Source organism: Cebus imitator, unplaced genomic scaffold (genome assembly GCF_001604975.1).
Source record: "Cebus imitator isolate Cc_AM_T3 unplaced genomic scaffold, Cebus_imitator-1.0 Scaffold222, whole genome shotgun sequence".
Lineage (NCBI taxonomy): Eukaryota > Metazoa > Chordata > Mammalia > Primates > Cebidae > Cebus > Cebus imitator.
Genome location: NW_016107537.1, coordinates 3362642 through 3374927, shown reverse-complemented (window position 1 = coordinate 3374927; position 12286 = coordinate 3362642). Strand labels below are relative to the sequence as shown.

General features: G+C 45.8%; 2 protein-coding genes across 7 annotated transcripts in view; both read right to left on the bottom strand.

Moving 5' to 3' along the window:
* The window catches only part of MALL (mal, T cell differentiation protein like), a 34286-nt gene extending 30526 nt beyond the window's left edge, over nucleotides 1-3760 (bottom strand). Inside the window, exon 1 of one of the 2 annotated variants that reach the window (XM_017496687.1) lies at nucleotides 2890-3760. In XM_017496687.1, the coding sequence (XP_017352176.1) occupies nucleotides 2890-2994 (105 nt within the window). In that variant the 5' untranslated portion in view covers nucleotides 2995-3760. The remainder of the gene's footprint in view (nucleotides 1-2889) is intronic. The other variant, XM_037727196.1, reaches the window with a different exon arrangement.
* Nucleotides 3761-5632: 1872 nt separating this feature from the next.
* Nucleotides 5633-12286, bottom strand: part of NPHP1 (nephrocystin 1) — a 77400-nt gene continuing 70746 nt past the window's right edge. For 3 of the 5 annotated variants that reach the window (XM_017549853.1, XM_017496681.2, XM_017496680.2), the window contains one exon: nucleotides 10534-11103. In XM_017549853.1, the coding sequence (XP_017405342.1) occupies nucleotides 10831-11103 (273 nt within the window). In that variant the 3' untranslated portion in view covers nucleotides 10534-10830. Of the gene's footprint in view, nucleotides 5973-10533; nucleotides 11104-12286 lie in introns of those variants that run through there. The other 2 variants (XM_017496682.2, XM_017496684.2) reach the window with 1 other exon arrangement.

Below are 12286 nucleotides of genomic sequence, written 5' to 3'. Positions count from 1 at the left end.
AACATAACAAACAAACAAAAATCCCATCAAAAACTGGGCTAAGGACATGAATAGACAATTCTCAAAAGAAGATATGCAAATGGCCAACAAACATATGAAAAAATGCTCAACATCACTAATGATCAGGGAAATGCAAATCAAAACCACAATGTGATATTACCTTACTCCAGCAAGAATGGCCATAATCAAGAAATCAAAAAAACAACAGATGTTGGTGTGGATGTGGTGAATGGGAAACACTTCTGCCCTTCTGGTGGGAATGTAAACTAGTATATCCACTATGGAAAACAGTATGGAGTTTCCTTAAAGAACTAAAAGTAGAACTACCATTCGATCCAGCAATCCCACTACTGGGTATCTATCCAGAGGAAAAGAAGTTGTTATTCAAAACAGATACTTGCACATGCATGTTTATAGCAGCACACTTCACAGTTGCAAAATTGTGGAACCAACCCAAATGCCCATCAATCAATGGGTGGATAAAGAAACTGTGGCATATATATATATATATATATATATATATATATATATATATGGAATACTATGCAGCCATAAAAAAGAATGAATTAACAGCATTTGCAGTGACCTGGATAAGATTGGCAACTCTTATTCTAAGTGATGTAACTGAGGAATAGAAAACCAAAGATCATATGTTCTCACTGATACGTGGGAGCTACGCAATGAGGATACAAAAGCACAAGAATGATACAATGGACTTAGGGGACTTTGGGGGAAGAGTGGGAGGGAGATGAGGGATAAAAAACTACAAATACGGTGCAGTGTATACATGGGTGATGAATGCACCAAAATCTTACAAATCACCACTGAAGAACTTATGTAACCAAATACTACCTGTACCCCAATAACTTATGGAAAAAATACATTTTTAAAAAGCAAAACAACAACAACAAAAAACTGATCAGTACTACTCAGAAGTGTCAAGATAAAGACCCAGATCGTCCCAGATTAAAGGAGATGAAAGAGATATGACAACTAAGTACAATGTGGGATCTTGGCCAGGATCCTGAACCAGTAAAAGGACATTAGTGGGGAAATTAGCAAAATTGGATTGAGGTTTATAGAGTACTTGATAGCACAGTTTCAGTGTTAGTTTCCTGATTTCAATAGCTGTACCATGGAAGATGTGGGCTTTAGGGGCAGCTGACGGAAGAGTACACAGAACTTTCTGCACCATTATTGCAGCCTGACTGTAAATCTAACGTTACTCAACAGTACAAATAAATGAAGAAAATTGGGCCAACGTCAATTTTGATTGTCACTGGGCCCTTCACCTCCCACAGCATGTAAGTCCCCAGAGCCCAACAAGAGTGTGCGTTTTGCTCTTCCAGGAGTTCCACTGGCAGGAGCAGGGCAGGTGGGGCCACCATGACCTCTCACAATTCTCACCCTGGGCGTTTTCCTGATTCCAGACACTCCATGCCTCTAGTCTCCTGCCAGGACTTCTCCCCTGGCCTCTAGGCCTTTCCCTCTCTTTCCCCAGCCTAAAAATGCCTGTTCTTTGAGGTCCAACTCTTGGTGGCAGGCCTGGACCCCTCCCTGGCCTGGAGAGTTCAGGTTCCTCCTTGCTGGGGCCACTGTTCAACTGTGGGGAGGAAACGCTCACGATTCCCTGGCAGACAAGGAACCACCAGAAGGCAGTGCCCTGTCACCAGGGGCCTGCAGGACTGACAAAAACCACAGGCTCAATAAAAAGAGGCAGAGTCAACCAGTACCCCAGTTGCCCTTGCAGCTGCTCCAACATGAGGGGCACACCCAGGGCCTGGCACATAGGACTCATCAGAGCACAGTAATGTCATCAGTCTGGCAGGATGCCCACTGTCTGGCTGTGCCAGGGGTGGCAGCCCTGGTAGAAACCTACCTCTTAGGTGGGCTTTCAGCCGGAGCCACCCAGATGCTAGGCCCACCCTGCCTGGTTCTCTCTCTAGTTCCCATCAATGGCCACCCTTTAGCCAGTTTGCCTAAAAGTGGCTCCATCAGGCCCAACTTTCCAGGCAGATGACAAGAGTGAGAAGGGCTAGTCACGTCCCGTCCAATTTAAAAGTAGATCCACTTTCTATCTTTCCTCCCTGCTCAGGGACAGCACTGACAAATTCAGGGCAGGTAAGAAAATATCACCCACAAGCTAGATATTTCAGAAAGTGCTGGAAAAACAAAACACAGTCCTTTGCCCTGATTGGACTCCAGAGTTGAGTATGCTCCTTCCTCCATGAAGAGGGTGTGGTACCAACCGGTTCAGAGGGGACTTGGGCGGTGCAGAACACTGCATCCGCACAGCTCTGCAGATGGCAGCAGCCAGGCTCCCCAGGGATCAGGGACACAACTCAGCTGTGGGGCACCCCAGGGAGTAATACAGCGACAGGTTCTCATTTGCAACAGGGGTGCCTCACACGACTGCTTCATGTCAGATGTTGCCATAGCTACCCTGTGTGGGGACCCACAAAAGTCAAAGTTCAAAGTCAGCGGACATGACAAGAAAACACTGGAAGCCCTGCTCTTACAGGGAAACAGTCTCCCCACTTCAAACCAAAAAGGCACACATAGTTGGAGAAAAGACTCCACATTATTAAAATTCATTTCCAACATCTTCCTGGAAATCCTAGATGTTTTAGCAACGTCCCCCCAGGCCTCCACACCCAGGTGGGTTTTGTTTTGGAGGAAGGAACCCCCCGGCAGCATAAGAGGGAGCACAGAATGGGATCTGCTCCTTGAGTACAGCTGCACCCCGCTGTGCGCCCATGGGAGACCCGCAGCCACCGCAGCCTCTGCCCTGGGTCCCCCTTCTCCAGGAAGGGGACCGCGGTCTGGTCTGGGGCCCAGGAGGGTTTCCCAGCCCCTCCCTCTCTGCAGGTAGCCGGGGGGCGCACTCACCAGCTCGGGCAGGAAGAAGGCGAAGGGGATGGTGAGGAGCAGCGCGACCCCCGACGGCACGTCGGGCGGGGAGTAGCTGGTGACAGGCGGGTCGCGGGAGGCCATGCTGTCAGCCCCTGCTGGGCGCTCCGCGGCAGCTCGCCCGCGCGCAACTCGTCAAATATCACCTCCTGCCGGACACACCCATCAGACGTCGCCTGGGAGGGAAAAAAAAAGTTCCAGTCGAGCAGGTCCTTCCACTCGCTGCAGCCAACAGATCCTCAGTGAGCCGCGCGCTGCGGCATCAGAGGGCTCTGACTGGCAGGCTGGGGCACAGCGCTGGTGCAGAAGGCGAGCAGAGTGGGAGTCTCTTTCTTGACCTTTCCAACTAAGGAATCTTTGACTCCTGGAGCGTGTTATTCCAGGGGATGCCAGCGACAGCATCTCCCCTGGGCCCAGAGTGCAGGCTCAGGCTGCTTGGAGATGAGGGCTGTGTACTGAGGGCCAACTTTGAGCCAAGCTATTTTCAGACAGCCCGGGTGTCCACCACAGCCTGCGCGTGGCTGTTTTGTCCTTTTATAAGTGAGGAGACGGAGAATCAACGAGGTCAGGTCAAGGCCACAGAGCTGGTCACTAACAATGCTGGGTTTTGCCCAGCTCCCTCCTTTTCCACTCTTGGGGGTTGCTCTCAGTCCTTAACCTCTCCTGGGAGGAGCAGCCCTCCCTTCCAGCTCATGCCCCTGGGACTTGGTGTTTCCTTTCTCTGGATCCCTGTTCGTGGCCCTCCACTCTTTTCCTCATGGGACAGATGGAGGAAGGCCCCCCTCTCCGGGAGAGGACCACACCAGCAGGCACCCAAGATGGGCTGGGCTGGCTGGCTGCTACCCCTAGTGGTCAACCACCCTCCCTCCCTCCCTGGGCTTCCTCCTAGCTAGTGCCTCACCCCTAACTGGGCTTGGGACCAAGGAGTTTCTTCCTGACTCCCAGGCAAGTAGGGGAGCTGGCTGCAGGGCGTGACCCAGAGGCAAGGAACTCATTTCACACCAAATACAAGTTCCAAAGGCCGAACCATTTTCCCCACCACATTTGAGTTGGCTAACCTTCTTTTTCCTGACCCACCCTGAAAGGCCTGGTGTCCCGGAGTCTGCTCAGGATGCTTGGGGTTGGGTCCCTTCTTCCTGCCCCCCGCTGCTCTCTAGTGTAGAGAGGATGTGGGGTAGATTGTGTGAGGGCTGCAGTAATTAGAAAAGGCCACGTCCTAACTTCATTAGCAGAAATGGTGCATTTCAGGTCCTGCCCTCAGGGCCACAGGTGGGGAAACCAGCCAAGTAGGCCTTTGCCTGGTCTGGGGAGGGCTAAGGGAGAGAGGAGTTTGGACAAATGAAGCCTAAAACAAAGGCATTGCAGTGGATCTCAAAGCAGGCTGATCAGCCCTTTTCCCAGGCTATGGAAACTAGGAAGGAGGGGAGACCCTAATCCCACCAGCCAACCCTAATCTCACCTACACCTCCTTGTTTACAGGATTAATCCAAGCAAAGCAGGAGTTTCTTCATTTATCTCACATCTTGCCACCTCTCTTAATGGTTGAAAATAAGCACTGTGCCACTCTTACAGGCTGTAGTATACCTTTGACTTGCCCATGGACAACATGGCACAGTAGGAAAAGCTTAAGAAGAAAAACAACCTTCTTAGGCTTGTATCTCAGCTATGAAATGGAGATAACGTAACCCATAACTCCTTAGACTCTTTAGAGGGCCTGAGCCGCTTCCACCTACTGAAGCAATTAGTATGTTAAGAAACGAAGATATGCCTTGGTCCTCTGGCTAAAGACCAGGGTTTTCATTTTCCTGCTCTGCTGTGCACTTCTTGTGACTGTGTCTGTCTTCAGGACCAAAAGCAATGACAGAGAGAGAAAGAGGGAAACACAAATGTGACAATTATTCCCCCATGCTTTTAGAATGATGGTTCCTCTGGTCAGAGATAAAGGTTCCCCTTTCTCAGAGTTCCAGGTACCTGCCTGGCTGCTACTCCATTGCCACCGCCACTGTCACTAGATTGCCCAGGGGCTGAGGAAGAACAGAATGAAAAAAGTAAATAAACAGGGATTTTCTAAACTCTCTCTGACCCTTCGGGGCTCTCTTTCCCATTCCCAGACCAGAAACAGGGATTCTTTTGGAAATATCTTTGTCTGCATCCTGTGTACAGTTCTGGGTTTCAGGTGGTCTCTGAGCCCCAGCTAAGAGGTACGAGAGGAAAGAACAACAGCTTAGTAGAATTCTGTTTCCTTCCCAAATCTTCCTTTTTTTTTTTTTTTTTTTTTTTAAAGAATCCTCAGTAAGCTTCTCCATGCATTCTCTCCAGGGCTGTTAATTGCATTTAGTGAAAGGAAGAGGGGAAGTATCCTTCTCTACTTGACCAGGGCCCAAACAGTAACATCCTGCTGAACTCTGCAAGCACTTTTCACTACCCAAGATTTCCTCTTTTATTAAATCGCCTATTATTTGTCTCCCTGCCCCCGCCCTTGCGCCTCTCTAGGTTGTGGGCTTAAGGAGAGCAATAACTTTGTTCATGTGATGAACCACAGCCATGTCCACCATCTTGAATACTGCCTGGTACACAGAAGGTACTCAATAAATCATATTTTTTGCATAAATGTTTTTAAATGATTGAAACAGTCATGAAAACAGTCATAAAGACTTTGGAGACAACTGCTTATCTCCTTCCTTATTGACTCCTCTTCATTAAACTCTTTTCCCACTAAGAAATTGCTTTATCTATTTTTTCAGAAACAATTTACTACTTGCATGAAAAAGACGAGATGGGCCAGAAGAAATCCAGAGATACTTGGGGGAAAGAATAGACAGTTGTATCCATTGGGATTCTTTCAATAACAAATGTTAGAAAAATCCATTCTAACTGGCTTTAGTGATGAAGGGAACTTATTACCTTAGGAAGTTAGAAGTTCAGAGGTAAAAATGGCTTCAGACAAGACTTCATCCAATGACTTGAACAATCCCACTCAAGGGGGAGGTGACAGTACCAGGACAGAAGTATATGGAGGCTGGGCAGCAGAAACACCAGATGTCCACTACAGTAGCTTGCCACTGTAAAAATAGACGCACAGTTCTCACCTTTTCTGCTGCAAGAACACACAGCTCTCACCTTTTCTGCTGCAAGAACACACATGTCCCACTGGCTCTGGCTTGCTAGGCACAACTAGATTGCAACTGTTATTTCTATAAATCAACGTCTCTAACTCTCAAATGGAGTAGATAGAATGCACACACCGATTGACTTGGGAAGATATTGTGGTTAATGTTCATAGCCATGAGGCAGAATTGAGTCTGGCTTCTTGTGTCTCTGGAGTTGGGCAAGTACCGCACAGCTGCCAGGAAAGAGGAAGGACTCAATTGGATAATGTATGGGTCATCCAGAGATTCCTACCTGGAGAAGAGTTCAGAAAGCATGGAGACCCTTGTATTCCCCAAAACTTTGTCCTCTTTGAAGGACATAGTTCTGCAAAGTTATTAATCTGTGCTCGCAAAGTCAGAGGCAAATGAGCAGGTTAAGGTCCAGTCTGTCTTATATATAGTCAGAAAAGGACTAAAGGACAGACACACTACCAAAGTCCCAAGTGTGAGCTGTATTCCATTAATGATTTCTGTTTTATATTGCTGCACAGACCTGATGCCTCATTCAGTATCAGTCCTCACTGAGTCAGAACATCCTCAACCTCCATATTCCTGCCTATGAGACAGTATAGCCCCATAGCCTTTCACAGCTCACTGCAGACTCAACCTTCTGGGCTCAAGCAATCCAACTTAGCCTCCTGAGTAGCTGGAACTACAGACCTGCACCACCATACCCAGATAGTTTTTGTATTTTTTGTAGAGATGGGGGTGTCACCATGTTGCCCAGGCTAGTCTTGCATACCAGGTCTCAAGCAATCTGCTGATTTGGCCTCCCAAATGTGTGAGGAACTGCACCTGGCCCATTCACTTATCTTTATACCCATCTATCTGTATCCAAATTGACTTGGTTACTGCATTCAAATATCAGAATTCAGATAGCAAGTTTGAGTTTTGAGGGATACAGTGTTACCAAATCCATGTGTCAGATAGTAAATGTGGGAATTCAGATGGTAAATGTGGGAATTCAGGTAGTAAGGGATTCATTTGAAAATTTATTTGAATCTAACTGGTCCTCAACAACAGACAGTGGGGTTGGGAGAGGGACAGAGACGACAGGAAGGAATGCCTGCACACTTACCATTGACTTTGTGCCTGCCACAGGGCCATTAACAGCCCAAGCCATAGTATTGTTGCAATGAATTTTTGTGTTGTGTGATTACTGTCCACCTCATGCATTCTAAGGACAGAGATCTTGCCAGGGCTACTCTCACTCTATCTTCAAAGCCCAGTGCTATGCCTGGAGCACGGCAGGTGCTCAATAACACTTGTTGAGTAAATGAGGAATGGACAGTCATAACACTTAGATGCAAAGTGCCCTAAGTAAGGTTCTCTCTCTTCCTCTCTGTTTTGAGGAAACATCACGCAGCCAGGTGACAGCTGTCTCTGATCACCTCCACACCCCAAGAAAGCCTCCCAACTTATAACGCTTCACACAAGAGGAAGCTGAGGCAGTTCACAGCAAAGGATGTCCTATAATGCTGCAAACTGACAAAGCCCTCCGCTGAAAGAGGACACTGCTGGCCTCCTATGCTAAACTGATACTTTCCCAACTGCTACTGGGTTGGCAAGTCAAACTTGCTCCATTTGTACACGGTATTATGTATTTCAGCTGGTTTTATGTGAGTTGCTCTGGCCTTGTACATTAGATCATAAAACCACTGAAGACAGAGACTATACCTGCTCCTTAATATCTGCCTCTGCCCCTAGACATTCATCCCAAGCACCCAGGCAAGCGAGTTGCAACATTTTTCACCTCTGCAGACCTGACGGATATGACACTCAACCAATTAAAAGACGTTGAGGGGGTGGGGAGGAGTGGGTCACGGGAGTTCGCAGTTCAGACTCCCCACCCTGCCCGCCTTTCCATAGTTCGGATGTGGTGAGTCCCCCTGGTCTCGCGGATAGGCACCACATGTGTGGTCACTCAGTGAAGGCCTGCTGGTCACCCTGCTGCTGCCTGCCCACCCACCACGACTCTTATGATTAATTCAGTGAGTTGCTAAAGTCACACTCCTTGACACAGACCTAGGAGGACTCATTTCCAAGATGTTTTTGGCTCCTTGACAACCTCTTCCTGTTTTGGAAGCCAGTAAGTGGCCTTTAAAGTCACAGAGATTTTGTTGTTTGAAAAGAAAAAAAAAAAAAAAAAAGATTCCACTGACTGAAGAGAAGATGGAGTCTCTTACGGCGGAAATGCCCACACCCCTGGGTCTCTCCCTTCCAGATGTACCTCACTTTCTGGCCAAAGCTTCACTGAAACTTTTTCTCTGGTGTCCCTATACTTTCCTAATGTGTTAGACACTCTAAGGTTGTCCACATTTGTCAGCTCATGACACATTCTCAAATGAACATGGAAGACAGTCTTGGAAAACACATTCTAAAAAAATCTTTCTTTTCTTTCATATTGTATATGCACTCAAAGAAATTCACTAGCATTTTCTTTCATTCAAAAGGCCCCACCCATGGCTTAATGCTAAAAATAAGCCAAATGTTTAAAAATAAAAAAGAAGAGATAGCCAGGCATTGTGGCTCTATATTCCCAGTACTTTGAGAGGCTGAGGCAGGAAAATTGCTTGAATCTAGGAGTTCGAGACCAGCCTGGGCAACACAGTGAGACAGTTTCTACAAAAAAAAAAAAAAAAAAAANAAAAAAAAAAACCCACAAACAAACAAACAAACAAACAAAAAAATTAGCCAGGCATGATGGCATCTGTGTGTGTTCTCAGCTACTCAGGAGGCTGAGGTGGGAGATCACCTGAGCCCAGGGAAGTCAAGGCTGCAGTGAGCTGTGATTGCACCATTGCACTACAGCCTAGGTGACAGAGTGAGACCTTGCCTCAAAAAATAAATAAAAATAAAAAATAAAAAGGTGAAGCTTAGGAATTATAGATTCTACAGAGAAATGACTTTCATAGTGAGGAGTGATATGGGCTTATGTTATTTCAAAAACAGGACTGCAGGGGACTAAGAGTAAGATGAGGCAACTCAGTAACAGTAGGAAAAAAGTATATCTGTGCACACTTACCACCTCCATATGAAAGGCAAATCCCTCTCCCTGAGAGCAGGAGCTGGGGAGGGCCACTGCGCTAGAGAAGTGGGAGCACCACCTTGTAAGCATGCCCAGGCAGCTGATGGGCAAAAGGAAGGTGTCTGCCACACTTAGCCTTGTATTGTGTGGTTGAGGGCAGAGGGGCACACACAGGGAGAGAGGTCCTAAAACGAGTTCCTGGAGAATGAAATCTTTTTTCTAAGGCCCAGTTCTCACTTGTCACATTTGTGCCTGGGAACTCTTTCTTCCTTTTTTGTTTGAGGCAGAGTTTCGCCCTTGTTGCCTAGGCTGGAGTGCAATGGCACGATCTCAGCTCACTGCAACCTCCACCTCCTGGGTTCAAGCAATTCTCCTGCTTCAGCCTCCCAAGTAGCTGGGATTACAGGCACGTACCACCATGCCCAGGCAATTTTGTATTTTTAGTAGAGATGGGGTTTCACCATGTTGGCCAGGGTGGTCTCGAACTCCTGACCTCAGGTGATCCACCTGCCTCGGCCTCCCAAAGTGCTGGGATTATAGGCGTGAGCCACTGCACCTGGCCAGGAAACTCTTTCACACTATGTTAATTTCCAAGACTGGGGCTCAAGTTAAGTTTAGGTTAAGGGTTTAGGATATGTCAGCTAACACATAGCCCAGAAGTTTCATAGCATGACAGGTCTCTAAAAATAAATGCCTCTTTTAAGGCAGTATGCCATCAAAAAACAAGTACCTCTAATGGGATTCTAATTATTTAGGTTAAACTCTTTCTCATACTTTATTTTCACAAGGAATTCTTAAAGGTTTGCGCTGATGAGGCAGAGCATCTTAGGTTGTAGAAAATTATACACGGTATCTTTACTTGGAATATTAGCTGTGCCCCTTATTACCTGTGACCTTAGGCAAATTACTTGACCTACCTGGCCTGTTTCTTCAGCAGTAATAAAAAAAAAAAAATACAGTACCTATCTCCTATAGTAGGCTAATGAGAAATGCTCAGACACACAGTACGTGCTCAATTAACACAGGCTGCTACTATTTATCACTAAAAGGAAAGACCTGGGACATTTTACCAGCAGTCACAAGTTTATCTGAAATGCAACAGAACCTGAGTACCTCATCCTTCTTCTTTGAAAGGATGAATCAATTCCACTCTCCAGTGCCTGAAAGTTTGTTTTCATTCTTTTGACAGAGCACTTATTTTCTTGATATAAAAAGGCAAAAGTAAGTCTGTTTTTGTACCTAATTAGAGGTAAATCACATTCAAATATCTGACTGAATTAAGTGATTACAACTTTCTTAAATGGATCACTTTAACTTCCTCTTCATTGAACAAGAAAACTTTTATTAACACTCATAAATTTAAATATTTTGGATGCTAGACCCTTATCAGTTATGTGATTTGCAAATATCTTTTCCCATTCTGTGGGATGCTTTTTCACTTTCTTTAATAATCAAAAATTTAGCTTTTGACAAAATCTTGCTTTTACAGAAGCCTATACCATTAAGTAGCCAGTTTTTTGAAAAACAAATTCGGTTTAAATTTAGAATGACAGTACTCCTAATAGTTTTCAAAAATATTTAAATTATTGCATAAACATTTCTTTAAAAATAGGGTATGTACAAAGAAAAGAGTAAAGCCTAAGTTGTAAAGTGACAGCGATTTTTGGTTCTGTCATTTTATTCAGGTAATCGTGAAAGATACATCCAATTCTGTTGGAAGCTGAGGGCTAGAGGCTGTCACTGTCACACTGCATTCTTTCTCATTTCACCCAAGAAGTCATAGGTCTGCTCTGAAAGGTCAAAAGGTTCATGAACTCCATCTGGTGACAGCAGAGCTTGGAGGGCGCCCTGGTTTTCTTGGTTTTGCTTAAGGAAGTCAGTGATAATTTTCCATCGTGCAGCCTCAGTCTCTTCTTCTGCCCACTTGAATGGGGGCAGGCGTGTGGAGTGGAGAAGTGGGAGCACACAGTCATGGTAAACCAGGAGAAACGTGGACTTCAGGAACTCTTTGTCTCTCTGGGAAAACACCACCCCCATAAATAATATCGTTATTTTTAAAGTGTTAGATTCTATGAACTCCATTAACTAAAAACCACTTAAAAGGTGGGATGGAGGATGTCATTAGTGCCTGGCGGGTACTGACTCTGAGCCAGCTGCTCAGGCAGAACACAGCACTTCAGAAGTGGGAGTAAGTAGGAGTCACACAGTGGAGTGCTTCTCCCTTGAGAGAGCCTCTACATGGCTCCATGAGACCAGGGTGTCTCCTAAGCTCCATGGAGGATGTCTCACACGTTCTGTCAAGGTGTTGCAGTCTAATTCTGGTGACCCCAGTGTGGTTCTAGGTAAATATAACTAAAACAATGCCACATCAGCTATACCTACTTACTGACAGCATATCAGAGGTAATTGTCATGTTATCTAAAAGAAGTGTAGCAGGTGTTCTGCATGGAATCCAGGGAAGTTGCTGGCTTATTTCCAGCAAAGCCTGGGATGGAGATTGAGGGGTCCTTTGATGATGAGGATGTCAGACCCTTCCCAGATAAGAATGGTGCAGTATCATCAATTGTACCCATGTCAAGCCCCGATGCCCACAGGCCATGGTGGGAATCTCAGAGAGCACAACAAGCTGAGGGCAGAACTGTCCCTAGGCAGCAGAGTCTACACAGAGCCATCACCCATCCCACCACACATGTCCACACAAGGGCAATGTCTACAGGCCTGAGGCCAGCACCTTGCCTACTGCTGTATTAGAATAGCACTAAACCTGACAGTTTTGGCAAAGGTCACATGCATATAGATGGTACTGATCAAATGGATGCTCAAATAAGGATACAATCTATAAATTGTTTCCCAATTTTTAGGGTTTTCAGCTCATTCGTTCTTTCACTTTCCCTGTAGATAATGCATATTTTAGATCAACATTGGTAAAGTATGGACTGTGGGCCAAATGTGGCCTGCCACCTCTTTTCATAAATTAAGTTTTATAGGAAAACAGTCACATTTGGTTATATTTACATATTGTCTGTGGCTGCTTTTGTGTTACAACACCAGAGCTGAGTACTGTGACGACCGTAAGACCTGAAAAGCCAAAACGGTTTTCCATCTGGCCCTTCCCAGAAACATTTGCCAAATCCTGGATGAGAGCAACCAAACCACTACTCACTGATTAAAGCAAGTTCGGATTGGTAGTTACAATGAT